General features: G+C 40.8%; 1 protein-coding gene across 1 annotated transcript in view; it reads left to right on the top strand.

Moving 5' to 3' along the window:
• lmx1a (LIM homeobox transcription factor 1, alpha) overlaps positions 1-15276 on the top strand; it is a 43586-nt gene that overhangs the window by 2655 nt on the left and 25655 nt on the right. The window contains exons 2-4 of the mRNA XM_036978901.1: positions 7024-7218; positions 7665-7714; positions 8172-8349. Of these exons, the coding sequence (XP_036834796.1) occupies positions 7684-7714; positions 8172-8349 (209 nt within the window). The 5' untranslated portion in view covers positions 7024-7218; positions 7665-7683. The remainder of the gene's footprint in view (positions 1-7023; positions 7219-7664; positions 7715-8171; positions 8350-15276) is intronic.

A 15276-nucleotide genomic window follows, 5' to 3' on the forward strand; every position in this document is an offset into this window, starting at 1 on the left:
CAGAGGGTTGAGGTAAACGTTCTGCCCGAGGGGGAGGGGCCTGAGGTGGAGCAGAGGGTTGAGGTAAACGTTCTGCCCGAGGGGGAGGGGCCTGAGGTGGAGCAGAGGGTTGAGGTAAACGTTCTGCCCGAGGGGGAGGGGCCTGAGGTGGAGCAGAGGGGTGAGGTAAACGTTCTGCCTGAGGGGGAGGGGCCTGAGGTGGAGCAGAGGGTTGAGGTAAATGTTCTGCCTGAGGGGGAGGGGCCTGAGGTGGAGCAGAGGGGTGAGAGGTAAACGTTCTGTCTGAGGGGGAGGGGCCTGAGGTGGAGCAGAGGGGTGAGAGGTAAATGTTCTGCCCGAGGGGGAGGGGCCTTAGGTGGAGCAGAGGGTTGAGGTAAACGTTCTGCCTGAGGTGGAGCAGAGGGTTGAGGTAAACGTTCTGCCTGAGGGGGAGGGGCCTGAGGTGGAGCAGAGGGGTGAGAGGTAAACATTGTACCCGAGGGGGAGGGGTCCAGAATGGAGATGTGGACCCCTTTTGCTCCCCAATTGGTAGTTACAGTCTTGTCACGTCGCTGCAACTCCCGTACGGACTCGTTAGAGGCAAAGGTCGTGTGTCCTACGAAACACAACCCAGCCAAGCCGCACTGCTTCTTGACACAACGCCTGCTTAACCCAGAAGCACCAATGTGTCGGAGGAAACACCTGGTGACCATGTCAGCGTGTGTTGCGTCCGGCCCGTCGCTAGTGCGCGATGGGTCAAGGGCATCTCTGCCGGCCAAACCCTCCCTTACCCGGACGACGCTGGGCCAAACCCTCCCTTAACCCGGACGATGCTGGGCCAAACCCTCCCCTACCCTAACCCGGACAACGCTGGGCCAAACCCTCCCCATAACCCGGACGACGCTGTGCACCGCCCCATGGGTCTCCCGGTCACGGCCGGCTGCGACAGAGCCTGGACTCGAACCAGGACCTCTAGTGGCACAGCTAGCATTGCGATGCAGTGCCTTAGACCACTGCGCCACTCGGTAGGCTGAACTGCGGAACTTGACCTTTGGCAGGACCCATAAATGGATAAACAATTTGGCATTTTATTTGTGTTAAAGTTGATGTGTCTCTATTCTTGTTCATATTTGACATTTCATCCACTAGAATGTGAAGGCGGAGTCTGTGGAGGAAGAGGAAGAGGACAGACGCTTCTCCAGTCTGCCAATGACTAGAAGCAATGAAAACAATCTATTAGAATCCTATCTTATTCCGCAAACACGCCTTATGGTCATATGTCTTGTTGTGCTTCTCTTCGGGTTTATGTCCTCACCACAAACCCAGACTACCCTGAGGACTCTCTGCTTTAGCTGTGGGGAGATCACTTCTCTGACCAAGACTACAAAGGATTCCTCCTGTTAACATTTGTCTCCTGGTGAAATGGATTGCACTTTATTCATTATTATTATTTAAGCATTGTTGTTTTTTTTGTTTTTTTTTGCTATTCCAACACACTGGTTCTTGTGTACATGCTGGTGTTATTTCTCCTCCCAGCGTGTGTGTTCTGATAGGAACACCGTGGAGGCAACGTTGAATTAGACCTGTGACAATAGATGCATTACTGAAGATGATGGCTCGGTCTCGTCTTACTTTGTTCCCTATTCAGGACACGACAGACCAATACTAACGTCGGCCATTGAAACAGCAGTGGCACAGCCTCTCAGAGCACAGAATATCGGCAGTCATTTTCTGTTCATTTCCTAATGATTCTACACGTTGATTGGCCACAGTTCGTCCACACCCAACAGGTGATCTGCTCTTTTACATGATGTCCCTCAGTGATGACTTCATAGATGTATAGTCTGACCAGTTCCAGTTAGGGCTGTTTTACATGATGTCCCTCAGTGATGACTTCATAGATGTATAGTCTGACCAGCATTTTTAGACAGGCAGCCTAATTCTGATATTTTGCCCACATTTTTGGGGGTGGGGCTTTTGACCAACCAGATCTTTTGCCAATAATTGGTTCATGAAAAATGTACATGATCAGCAACCACTATCCAGCTCCTGTTCTCAGTTCCTCTAATCTGGTACAATGAAGTGTGATGGTGAGTAGTGAATGGACAGAACAGAACATTCCGGTGGTTCTTGTGTAGCACATGCGCGGAACATCGACACGCTTCTATAAATGACAAATGTCTGAATCTGGTCCCAAGTAAATAACTGTCAAAGACAATGGTGAGTATAAGTGGGGGTATTTTTATTTTAAAAGGCTGCTGTATTCCATGTGCTCTGAGTAGATATTTAGTGCGTGATAATCATGAATGAGATTAGACAGCCCCTTTAGGACCATCTTGTATGTAAATGCTGATTACCATCTGATAGTATGGTTCATCAAAACAAGTGCAACAATATTTGCAAAGTACAAATTCATTGTTTTCAGTCTATCAAATTACTTATTTCCAGTTTAAGTACAGCAGCTCAACGAAAAAAGACAACCGACTAGAAGCTCCACAGGAGACAGAAAGAAAGCCAGGGGCATGTTAAGTGAAACAGCATGCAGATTGAAATGAGAATGTACAATGTGGACAAACCATCTATTATCTAATAGGGTGGCATTGTAGAATGTATTCTATGTACTGCATTTCTATCTGCAGGATTCTGAAAGATACTCGTAGAAGAGAATACCCCCTATAGTAGACATTTAAACGTGTTAACCCTCTCGAGGCTGCCGGCCCAGAAGAGAATACCCCCTACAGTAGACATTTAAAGGTGTTAACCCTCTCGATGCTGCCGGCCCAGAAGAGCATACCTCCTACAGTAGACATTTAAAGGTGTTAACCCTCTCGATGCTGCCGGCCCAGAAGAGCATACCTCCTACAGTAGACATTTAAAGGTGTTAACCCTCTCGATGCTGCCGGCCCAGAAGAGCATACCTCCTACAGTAGACATTTAAAGGTGTTAACCCTCTCGAGGCTGCCGGCCCAGAAGAGCATACCTCCTACAGTAGACATTTAAAGGTGTTAACCCTCTCGATGCTGCCGGCCCAGAAGAGCATACCTCCTACAGTAGACATTTAAAGGTGTTAACCCTCTCGATGCTGCCGGCCCAGAAGAGCATACCTCCTACAGTAGACATTTAAATGTGTTAACCCTCTCGATGCTGCCGGCCCAGAAGAGCATACCTCCTACAGTAGACATTTAAAGGTGTTAACCCTCTCGATGCTGCCGGCCCAGAAGAGCATACCTCCTACAGTAGACATTTAAAGGTGTTAACCCTCTCGAGGCTGCCGGCCCAGAAGAGCATACCTCCTACAGTAGACATTTAAACGTGTTAACCCTCTCGAGGCTGCCAGCCCAGAAGAGCATACCTCCTACAGTAGACATGTAAATGTGTTAACCCTCTCGAGGCTGCAGGCCCAGAAGAGCATACCTCCTACAGTAGACATTTAAATGTGTTAACCCTCTCGAGGCTGCAGGCCCAGAAGAGCATACCTCCTACAGTAGACATTTAAATGTGTTAACCCTCTCGAGGCTGCAGGCCCAGAAGAGCATACCTCCTACAGTAGACATTGTGCTTGTTCTCTAGAGGGATGACTTGAACTTGGCTTTTCACAAATGATTTAATCTACAAAACATCTCAACTTCCAAACAACTGATCCATGAACTGATCCATGAACTGATCCATGAACTGATCCATGAACTGATCCATGAACTGATCCATGAACTGATCCATGTCATACAAAGGTTAAGATATCTGAGAATTGCCTAGCTCAGAAGGACCTCCATCAACAATCAGATTTACATTTTAGTCTTACGGTTCAAGATCAGTATGGGTTGGCATCCTTCTACTAGTAGGTAAACAATCAAGCAATGAGAGTGTACACCTGAAATGACCCTCTATTCCCACTACTTCTGGTCAGGACTAGTAATGTACTATACAGAGAATAGGGCCATTTTAAGACACTCCCACTTCATGTTAAACTTCTGTTCCATGATAAAAAACAGTGAAATATAAACAAGAAGTGTCTTGTTGTAACGATCATCTTCTTCCTCTGACGAGAAGTAAGAAATATCGGACCAATGCGCAGCGTGGTAAGTGTCCATAATGTATTTATTAAACTGAACACGGAATACAAAAATCCAAGAGAAATGTAAATGAAAACCCGAAACAGTTCTGTATGGAAACCACAGACACAGAAAACAACTACCCACAAATCATAGTGGGAAAACAGGTTGCCTAAGTATGGTTCTCAATCAGAGACAACGATTGCCAGGCTGCCTCTGATTGGGAACCATACCAGGCCAAACACATAGACATAAAAAACCTAGAAAACACAACATAGAATGCCCACCCAAACTCACGCCGCCCTGACCAACCTAAAACAGAGACATAAAAAAAGGAACTAAGGTCAGGACGTGACACTTGTGGCATATTAATTCCAAACGAACCGATAACTCGTCCTTCCCATTCACAATTAGAGACAATCAGATTTCTTCATCAACATCATCCCTTAAATTAACAATAGACAAGAATCTCAATTTGCAGGAGCTGAAAGAAAGATAAACCCCCCCCCCCCCCCCCCCTAGCCTGAGCACTGTAGAGGAATTCTAGCTTTGGGTATGGAGTGCCTGAAGGGACAAAAGGCACACAGTTACACCCAGGGAGAGAGATATGGGACATGCAGGTCAAACACAGCAAAAGCCTCAATAGTACTACGTTGTTTGATTTTCATTAAAGACCCTGAAGAATGACACAATATACAAGAGTTATTGTAAATGCATGCAGTCTGTCCATTCTAATTTGAATACAGGACATGTGGGAAACTATTCTAGCACACAAACACAACAAGCGTAGAACAGAGCAGTGAGTCTGAGGAGAGAGAGAGAGAGAGAGAGAAGGGAAATAGATACCATAGTCTCATAAAGTAAACTGATTGTAAAGAACATAGAGGTTTCCATCCTTTGGACACAGTGTGTCTGTTAGGAGAGACATTAAAAAGAGAAAAGAAAAGGGTTATGTGAATACCCTTGTAGAACAATGGGACCCACAGAGTAGGAGAGAGTGAGGTTGAGCCCAGAGAAAGGGATTGAGGAGGGGCTATAGGTGGGCTTTCCTTCTGAGAGGCTTTCGGCATGTTTAGGTTGGGCAGGTTGCCTGTGCTGGCTGGGTTGCCTGCGTTCTCTGTGTTGATGGCGGTGCCTCTATGGAAGCCACTGGGCTCGCAGCACACTGGCTGTCTGTCGCTGGCCACTACAGTCATGCTGCCTAGAGACCTAGCTAGTCTGGAGCGGCACAGGGAGCTGGCATAGAGGAGGGAAGGGGTTAATTCAGTCAACAAGGAACCACATGAATCAGCCTATAAGGCACTTTGACTGTTAATATGCCTGCATGGAGATTTGCTCATGAAACATCCTACAAGGCAGCATCTAAATGTATCCGCTTCTGAGGCTGCTATTGAATCTTATCAAGGTCTGAGGCTTAAAGCTAATCTGATCAGCCTGTCAGGAATAGAGCTCTGTAAATGTAAATAGTATCCACAAAACATAAAGTGTCCCTTATAATTATAAGCATATCTGTTACGCAAGATAACAACTAGCATAGATAACTAGCTAGCTAGCTAACAAGACTGCCTAGCTAACTATTGTTCATCTACAACAAATCAGTCTGATATAATATCAGTGATATATGATTATAAAGTTTCCTTAATTTTTAAAGATGCTAGTCATATTACATTTGTTCCCTTTAGCTTTCTGGCTTTGTTTGAATGTGGCTCTATGGCTCGTTGTTCCTTGCATGTGATTGGCACTGGTCTTGGGGGGCTGCATGCCTGGGAGACAGGCTGCCTGTCAGGCGCTGTTCATGGCTTAAATGCCATACGCGTGTTCTCAGCTGTAGAAGCTGACAATGTGCTGTGTTTTGTATTTAAACGATAGAGGAAGACGTCCAATATAAACTAATATATTATGCAAAGAACAGAGGAATGTATAAAGAACAGAATCCTCCGAATTAAGTTGAACGTGGGTGAGATGTGACTGGGAAAGCTTCCGTGATCCTGGTCTCCCCACCACCGGTGGGACTCCGGGATGGCTGGCAGGCGAGGTGATACACCCGGCCGGGCCACTGGTGAGCGTTGCCTCTAGGCTACCTGTCGAGTTCAGGCGTTTATCTACATTTCTCCAGCTTCGTTTTTGGACGATTTTTATTGTCGATACTGAATTTTGTATGCTCACATTGTAGTAGAATGGAAATATGCGATAATTTCTATATGACCCCTTTGGCCCAAGGAACAAATGTAGCTATTATTATTTTTAACCATTATTGTTTCGTTTTCATTTCCCGAGAATAGCGATTACATGGGATGAAAATAAAAAAGGACCAGCCTAATAATGTAAATTAGCCCATAAATAATGTTTGTAGCCTGCATCAAGATAATCAAATGGTATCCTAATGTATTAAGATAAGTTTTAGCCTAGGCTACATTTAAATTATTCAGTAGCCTTAAAACAAGAAGCAAACTGCAAGACATACCACCGTGTTTTGAGAAATATTTTCCTATCGAAAAGTAGACATGAAAGGACAATATTGAACAGCTTTAGGCTTATAGGTTCAATCTTCAATATCAAATATAATTTTAGATGACAAATGTGTCACCGTAAATGAATCAAATGTCCTGAATAAGCATAATACATGGGTGATGTTATAAGTCAATAGTTTTTATTTTATATTCTGTTTTGTAAAATTATCATTTTATTCTAGTTTCACATAGGCATTAGGCGTTTTATTTTTTAATGAAAGTAAGTCATGTATAGTCTTTAAGCTTGTGCTGGTATGTGCTGGTATTAACTTGGTATAACATACTGCTGTGAGGAACTTGCCAGGGTGCGCATGGAGTCTGAGACGGAGATGGGGGTCGAAGGAAAAGTGATGGAGAGAGAGCGAACACTAACACTGTGTAGGTGCTTTATTAAACGCATCGCTCTCTCTCTCTGTCCCTCTCTCTCTCTCTGTCTCTCTGTCTGTCTTTCTGTCTCCTTCTGTCTCTCTGTCTCGGACTAATAGGTGAATTGATAGATAAATGCTCAATAACGAGGAGCAGCACTAAAGAAGAGGAATTGGAAACGCTCGAGTCGGCTGGGAAAGTTTTCTTCTGTCTTCTTCATCCAACTCGACCAGGGCATCAATCCAGAAGAGATAAGAATGGAATATATCAGAAAATAGATTCTAAAATATCGACATAAACAGAAGAACATCCTGGTAATGTCAAATGCTTTATTTTTATTTAACCTATTTGATTTCTATTTCCGGGTGTATTCCAGTTTTCATATGCAGTCTATACACACCGTTCACATTGGTTTACATATATATTTATATTTCGGACACTGACTTGCTCGTTTTTGTCATTGCTCATTCTAATATGTCTTCATTTCTTGTTCATAACGTTTGGATTATGTGTGTATTATATTGCTAGATATTGCTGCATTGTTGAAGCAGGAAATATAACCATTTCACAGCGCTTGAGATAACATCTGCAAGACTGTGTATACGACCAATAGGCCTAAACGTTGATTTGATTTGAGTTCGACCTATGAACTCAACAGCAATTTTTTTTATTTTATTAAATAAAACTCAATCAATGATTGACATCTCAAGAAGGATATATATATAATTCCACAAGGCTGACAATTATGTTCTCCTCGCAGAACTTTGTTGGATGAAACTATGGGGGAAGGATATCCTGCATCTGTCCTTGGTGAGTATAGGCAACTACGGAATTGAATAGGTTTAACAAAAAAACTAGCAATAATAAAAATCACTTTAAAAACATTGCATGCATGACTTTTAATTTTTTTTGTTTTGTTAAAATCGACTTATTAAAAACGACTTGTTAAAATAGACTGCAATTATCACGTCCATAAAATATTTTCGCAGCAAAGTTGTGACGCATATATATTTTTACAGCCGGTCACTGTAGATAATATTTACATGTTTAATGTTTAAATTACGTATTTGTTGAGCCTAATATGTATTCTATCCTAGAAAATTGTGAGTCAACATTTATATTGAAATTGATTAAATATATAATGCTTTACGTTTTAGTCTTTTTAAATAATTACTGATTCAACACTACACATATTTCGATATAATAAACATCAGGATTTTATGTTGGACTAATTATCCAAACGTTATTGTCTTATTTTCTGGGGTAGATTTGACACCAACCGTGTGTGTGGGATGCCACCGCCTCATCCATGACAAGTACCTGCTTAGCGTCATCGATGGCCTATGGCACGAGCAATGCGTCCGGTGCGTGGCGTGTGGCGATCCGCTCCAGAACACGTGCTTTCTCCGGGACCAGAAACTTTACTGCAAGCGCGACTATGCCAAGTAAGTGTTGGTTTAGATTTAATCACCGTGCGGGGAAAGGTTGATATCTCATCATGATCGAAAAGTTTCTCTTTTTTTTAATCTGGAGTATGGCATGGCCCTAGGTCTACTTGGTTCGTTCAAAACAAGTCGAATTTCCACATAGGTCTACATAAAAATAAAAATAAAATTTAGAGGAATATAATTGTAACTTTGTTTTATTGCCATTTTTTTGTTTGTCATTTGTTTCCATAATATAACATGATCACATAGACTACTTCTCCTTTAACAAAACTTTCCCCTTTTTGCTTTGAACACCGATGTTCTTCAATAGTTTATGTGGCCTCTAACGGATGTCTTCCCAGGTCCGTAGGAATGTGTTGAAGCTAGAAACAGAGCTTGGGGGATAGGGAGCAGGCAGGGGATTCCACCCCCTAAAGACAGTCTCTTATCGCTATTGTTCTCTTAGGAGCCAGTAGCCCAGTGAGGTGGGTGAGGGGTTAGGGATGTGGAGGGGTGAGGAGGGGTGTGGAGGGTGAGGAGGGGTGAGGAGGGATGTGGAGGGGTGAGGAGGGTGAGGAGGGTAGGGGGGTGAAGGGTGTGGAGGTGTGAAGGGGGAGAAGGGTGAATGGTGTGAAGGGTGAAGGATGGGGAGGGTGTGAAGGGTAGGGGGTGAAGGGTGTGGAGGTGTGAAGGGTAGGGGGTGAAGGGTGTGGAGGTGTGACGGGGGAGAAGGGTGAATGGTGTGGAGGCTGTGAAGGGTAGGGGGGTGAAGGGTGTGGAGGTTTGAAGGGTGAGAAGGGTGAATGGTGAAGGATGAGGGGTTTGAGGGGGATGGGTGAAGGATGAGGGGTTTGAGGGGGATGGGTGAAGGATGAGGGGTTTGAGGGTGAATGGTGAAGGATGAAGGGTTTGAGGGGGATGGGTGAAGGATGAGGGGTTTGAGGGTGAATGGTGAAGGATGAGGGGTTTGAGGGAGATGGGTGAAGGATGAGGGGGATGGGTGAAGGATGAGGGGTTTGAGGGGGATGGGTGTGCTACTGTTCTTGTGCATTGTGGCTAAAGCATCAAATACCAGTTACATTTATTCCATTTTTCAGATAAGAGAATGTCTGCAGAGAGATAGATACTGTAAATATATAATGCTGATAGATAATGTAGATAGATACTGGGGATAGATACTCTAGATATATAATGTTGATAGGTACAAGGGATACATACTGTAGATATATACTGGGGATAGATACTGGGGATAGATACTGGGGATAGATAATGTAGATAGATACTGGGGATAGATACTGGGGATAGATAATGTAGATAGATACTGGGGATAGATACTCTAGATATATAATATTGATAGATACAAGGGATACATACTGTAGATAGATACTGGGGATAAATACTGGGGATAGATAATGTAGATAGATACTGGGGATAGATACTGGGGATAGATAATGTAGATGGATACTGGGGATAGATACTGGGGATAGATACTGGGGATAGATACTGTAGATATATAATGTTGATAGATACTGTAGATAGATACTGGGGATATATACTGTAAATATATAATGTTGATAGATAATGTAGATAGATACTGGGGATAGATACTGTAGATATATAATGTTGATAGATAATGTAGATAGATACTGGGGATAGATACTGTAGATATATAATGTTGATAGATAATGTAGATGGATACTTGGGATAGATACTGTAGATATATAATGTAGCTAGATAATGTAGATAGATACTGGGTATAGATACTGTAGATAGATACTTGGGATAGATACTGTAGATATATAATGTAGCTAGATAATGTAGATAGATACTGGGTATAGATACTGTAGATATATAATGTAGATAGATACTGGGGATAGATACTGTAGATAGATACTGGGGATAGATACTGTAGATAGATACTGGGGATAGATACTGTAAATATATAATGTTGATAGATAATGTAGATAGATACTTGGGATAGATACTGTAGATAGATACTGGGGATAGATACTGTAGATATATAATGTAGCTAGATAATGTAGATAGATACTGTAGATATATAATGTAGAAATGTAGATAGATACTGGGTATAGATAATGTAGATAGATCATGTAGATAGATACTGGGTATAGATACTGTAGATATATAATGTAGATAGATACTGGGTATAGATACGGTAGATATATAATGTAGATAGATACTGGGGATAGATACTGTAGATATATAATGTAGAAATGTAGATAGATACTTGGTATAGATAATGTAGATAGATCATGTAGATAGATACTGGGTATAGATACTGTAGATATATAATGTAGATAGATACTGGGTATAGATACGGTAGATATATAATGTAGATAGATACTGGGTATACATACTGGGGATAGATACTGTAGATAGATACTGGGGATAGATACTGTAAATATATAATGTTGATAGATAATGTAGATAGATACTTGGGATAGATACTGTAGATAGATACTGGGGATAGATACTGTAGATATATAATGTAGCTAGATAATGTAGATAGATACTGTAGATATATAATGTAGAAATGTAGATAGATACTGGGTATAGATAATGTAGATAGATCATGTAGATAGATCATGTAGATAGATACTGGGTATAGATACTGTAGATATATAATGTAGATAGATACTGGGTATAGATACGGTAGATATATAATGTAGATAGATACTGGGTATAGATACTGTAGATATATAATGTAGATAGATACTGGGTATACATACTGTAGATATATAATGTAGATCGATACTGGGTATAGATACGGTAGATATATAATGTAGATAGATACTGGGGATAGATACTGTAGATATATAATGTAGAAATGTAGATAGATACTGGGTATAGATAATGTAGATAGATCATGTAGATAGATACTGGGTATAGATACTGTAGATATATAATGTAGATAGATACTGGGTATAGATACGGTAGATATATAATGTAGATAGATACTGGGTATAGATACTGTAGATATATAATGTAGATAGATACTGGGTATAGATACGGTAGATATATAATGTAGATAGATACTGGGTATAGATACGGTAGATATATAATGTAGATAGATACTGGGTATAGATACTGTAGATATGTAATGTAGATAGATACTGGGTATAGATACGGTAGATATATAATGTAGATAGATACTGGGTGTAGATACGGTAGATATATAATGTAGATCGATACTGGGTATAAATACTGTCAGATAAGAGAATGTTAGCAATTCCATGTCAGTAAAGGAACAAACCCAGTTTCACTCACGTAGACTTCGTGTCCATAGATAAGAACAGGGGAATGTGAAATTATAAGAGTTCAGTATAGCTGAAATTCAGTAGAGCTGCACCTGGAGCCACGATGGCACCTGTCAGGCCCGCTGCACTCTGTACACCCACCCCGCTTTCACAGCCTGCCTGCATCCCAAGCTTTGTCCTTGACATGTAGGAGTGTGTGTCGGAGTGTGTGTCGGAGTGTGTGTCGGAGTGTGTGTGTGCCAATAAACATTTGGGAAGAGGTTTGGAGAAATGTTTAATTTCACTGATGACATTTCTTTAGTCTATTTGTGGTGTGTCAGGGTCTTCTCTCTCTGTGTTACTACTGTATGTCAGGGTCTTCTCTCTCTGTGTTACTACTGTATGTCAGGGTCTTCTCTCTCTGTGTTACTACTGTATGTCAGGGTCTTCTCTCTCTGTGTTACTACTGTATGTCAGGGTCTTCTCTCTCTGTGTTACTACTGTATGTCAGAGTCTTCTCTCTCTGTGTTACTACTGTATGTCAGGGTCTTCTCTCTCTGTGTTACTACTGTATGTCAGGGTCTTCTCTCTCTGTGTTACTACTGTATGTCAGGGTCTTCTCTCTCTGTGTTACTATTGTATGTCAGGGTCTTCTCTCTCTGTGTTACTACTGTATGTCAGGGTCTTCTCTCTCTGTGTTACTACTGTATGTCAGGGTCTTCTCTCTCTGTGTTACTACTGTATGTCAGGGTCTTCTCTCTCTGTGTTACTACTGTATGTCAGGGTCTTCTCTCTGTGTTACTACTGTATGTCAGGGTCTTCTCTCTCTGTGTTACTACTGTATGTCAGGGTCTTCTCTCTCTGTGTTACTACTGTATGTCAGGGTCTTCTCTCTCTGTGTTACTACTGTATGTCAGGGTCTTCTCTCTGTGTTACTACTGTATGTCAGGGTTTTCTCTCTCTGTGTTACTACTGTATGTCAGGGTCTTCTCTCTCTGTGTTACTACTGTATGTCAGGGTATTCTCTCTCTGTGTTACTACTGTATGTCAGGGTCTTCTCTCTCTGTGTTACTACTGTATGTCAGGGTCTTCTCTTTCTGTGTTACTACTGTATGTCAGGGTCTTCTCTCTCTGTGTTACTACTGTATGTCAGGGTCTTCTCTCTCTGTGTTACTACTGTATGTCAGGGTCTTCTCTCTCTGTGTTACTACTGTATGTCAGGGTCTTTGTGGAGCTGTGTTGCTGCAGTAGGTCTACGTGTGTAGAATAACCGAGGTACTCGAACCATCAAAAGGAAATAAATCAAGGAGGCGAAGATGCAAAAATATATTTCATTTAATCAATGCTTGAAATAAAAACAAAAAGTTCATGCTAAATAGTTCTGAATTAAAAAAAAAAGGAGAATGTGGATAGATACTGTAGATAGTTACTGTAGATAGATACTGTAGATAGTTACTGTAGATAGATACTGTAGATAGTTACTGTAGATAGTTACTGTAGATAGATACTGTAGATAGTTACTGTAGATAGATACTGTAGATAGTTACTGTAGATAGATACTGTAGATAGATACTGTAGATAGTTACTATAGATAGTTACTGTAGATAGATAATGTAAATAGTTACTGTAGATAGTTACTGTAGATAGATACTGTAGATAGTTACTGTAGATAGTTACTGTAGATAGATACTGTAGATATATAATGTAGGTAGATACTGTAGATAGATACTGTAGATAGTTACTATAGATAGTTACTGTAGATAGATAATGTAAATAGTTACTGTAGATAGTTACTGTAGATAGATACTGTAGATAGTTACTGTAGATAGTTACTGTAGATAGTTACTGTAGATAGATACTGTAGATATATAATGTAGATAGATACTGTAGATAGTTACTATAGATAGTTACTGTAGATAGATACTGTAGATAGATACTGTAGATAGTTACTGTAGATAGATACTGTAGATAGTTACTGTAGATAGATACTGTAGATAGATACTGTAGATAGTTACTGTAGATAGATACTGTAGATAGATACTGTAGATAGATACTGTAGATAGTTACTGTAGATAGTTACTGTAGATAGATACTGTAGATAGTTACTGTAGATAGATAATGTAGTTGGAGAATGTAGATATATCATGTAGATAGCTACTATAGCTAGATAGGTTGCAAGTTCAAATCCCCGAGCTGACAAGGTACAAATCTGTCGTTCTGCCCCTGAACAGGCAGTTAACCCACTGTTCCTAGGCCGTCATTGAAAATAAGAATTTGTTCTTAACTGCCTTGCCTAGTTAAATAAAGGTAAAATAAATTTAATAAAAAAAAAAAAACTGTAGATGGATTCTGTAGATAGATAATGTAGATAGATACTATAGATAGATAATGTAGATAGATACTATAGATAGATAATGTAGATAGATACTATAGATAGATAATGTAGATAGCTACTGTAGATAGATAATGTAGATAGATAATGTAGATAGATAATGTAGATAGATACTATAGATAGATAATGTAGATAGCTACTGTAGATAGATAATGTAGATAGATAATGTAGATAGATAATGTAGATAGATACTATAGATAGATAATGTAGATAGATAATGTAGATAGATACTATAGATAGATCATGTAGATAGATAATCTAGATAGATAATGTACCTTATCCAAATACATTTAAACTCAGTCACAATTCCTGACATTTAATCCTAGTAAAAATTCCCTGTTTTAGGTCAGTTAGGATCACCACTTTATTTTAAGAAATGTCAGAATAATAGTAGAGAGAATGATTTATTTCAGCTTTTATTTCTTTCATCACATTCCCAGTGGGTCAGAAGTTTACATACACTCAATTAGTATTTGGTAGCATTGCCTTTAAATTGTTTAACTTGTGTCAAACGTTTCGGGTAGCCTTCCACAAGCTTCCCACAATAAATTGGGTGAATTTTGGCCCATTCCTCCAGAATGAGCTGGTGTAACTGAGTCAGATTTGTTGGCCTCCTTGCTCGCACACACAATTTTTCTATGGGATTGAGGTCAGGGCTTTGTGATGGCCACTCCAATACCTTGACTTTGTTGTCCTTAAGCCATTTTTCCACAACTTTGGAAGTATGCTTGGGGTCATTGTCCATTTGGAAGACACATTTGCGACCAAGTTTTAACTTCCTGACTGATGTCTTGAGATGTTGCTTCAATATATCCACATAATTTTCCTTTGTCATGATGCCATCTATTTTGTGAAGGGCACCAGTCCCTCCTGAAGCAAAGCACCCCCACAACATGATGCTGCCACCCCAGTGCTTCACGGTTGGGATGGTGTTCTTCGGCTTGCAAGCCTCCCCATTTTTCTTCCAAACATAACGATGGTCATTATGGCCAAACAGTTCTATTTTTGTTTCATCGGACCAGAGGACATTTCTCCAAAAAGTATGATCTTTGCCCCCATGTGTAGTTGCAAATCGTAGTCTGTCTTTTTTATGGCGGTTTTGGAGCAGTGGCTTCTTCCTTGCTGAGTGGCCTTTCAGGTTATGTCGATATAGGACTCGTTTTACTGTGGATATAGATACTTTTGTACCTGTTTCCTCCAGCATCTTCACAAGGTCATTTGCTGTTGTTCTGGGATTGATTTGCACTTTTCGCACCAAAGTACGTTCATCTCTAGGAGACAGAACGCATCTCCTTC

Source organism: Oncorhynchus mykiss, chromosome 5, assembly GCF_013265735.2.
Source record: "Oncorhynchus mykiss isolate Arlee chromosome 5, USDA_OmykA_1.1, whole genome shotgun sequence".
Taxonomy (NCBI): domain Eukaryota; kingdom Metazoa; phylum Chordata; class Actinopteri; order Salmoniformes; family Salmonidae; genus Oncorhynchus; species Oncorhynchus mykiss.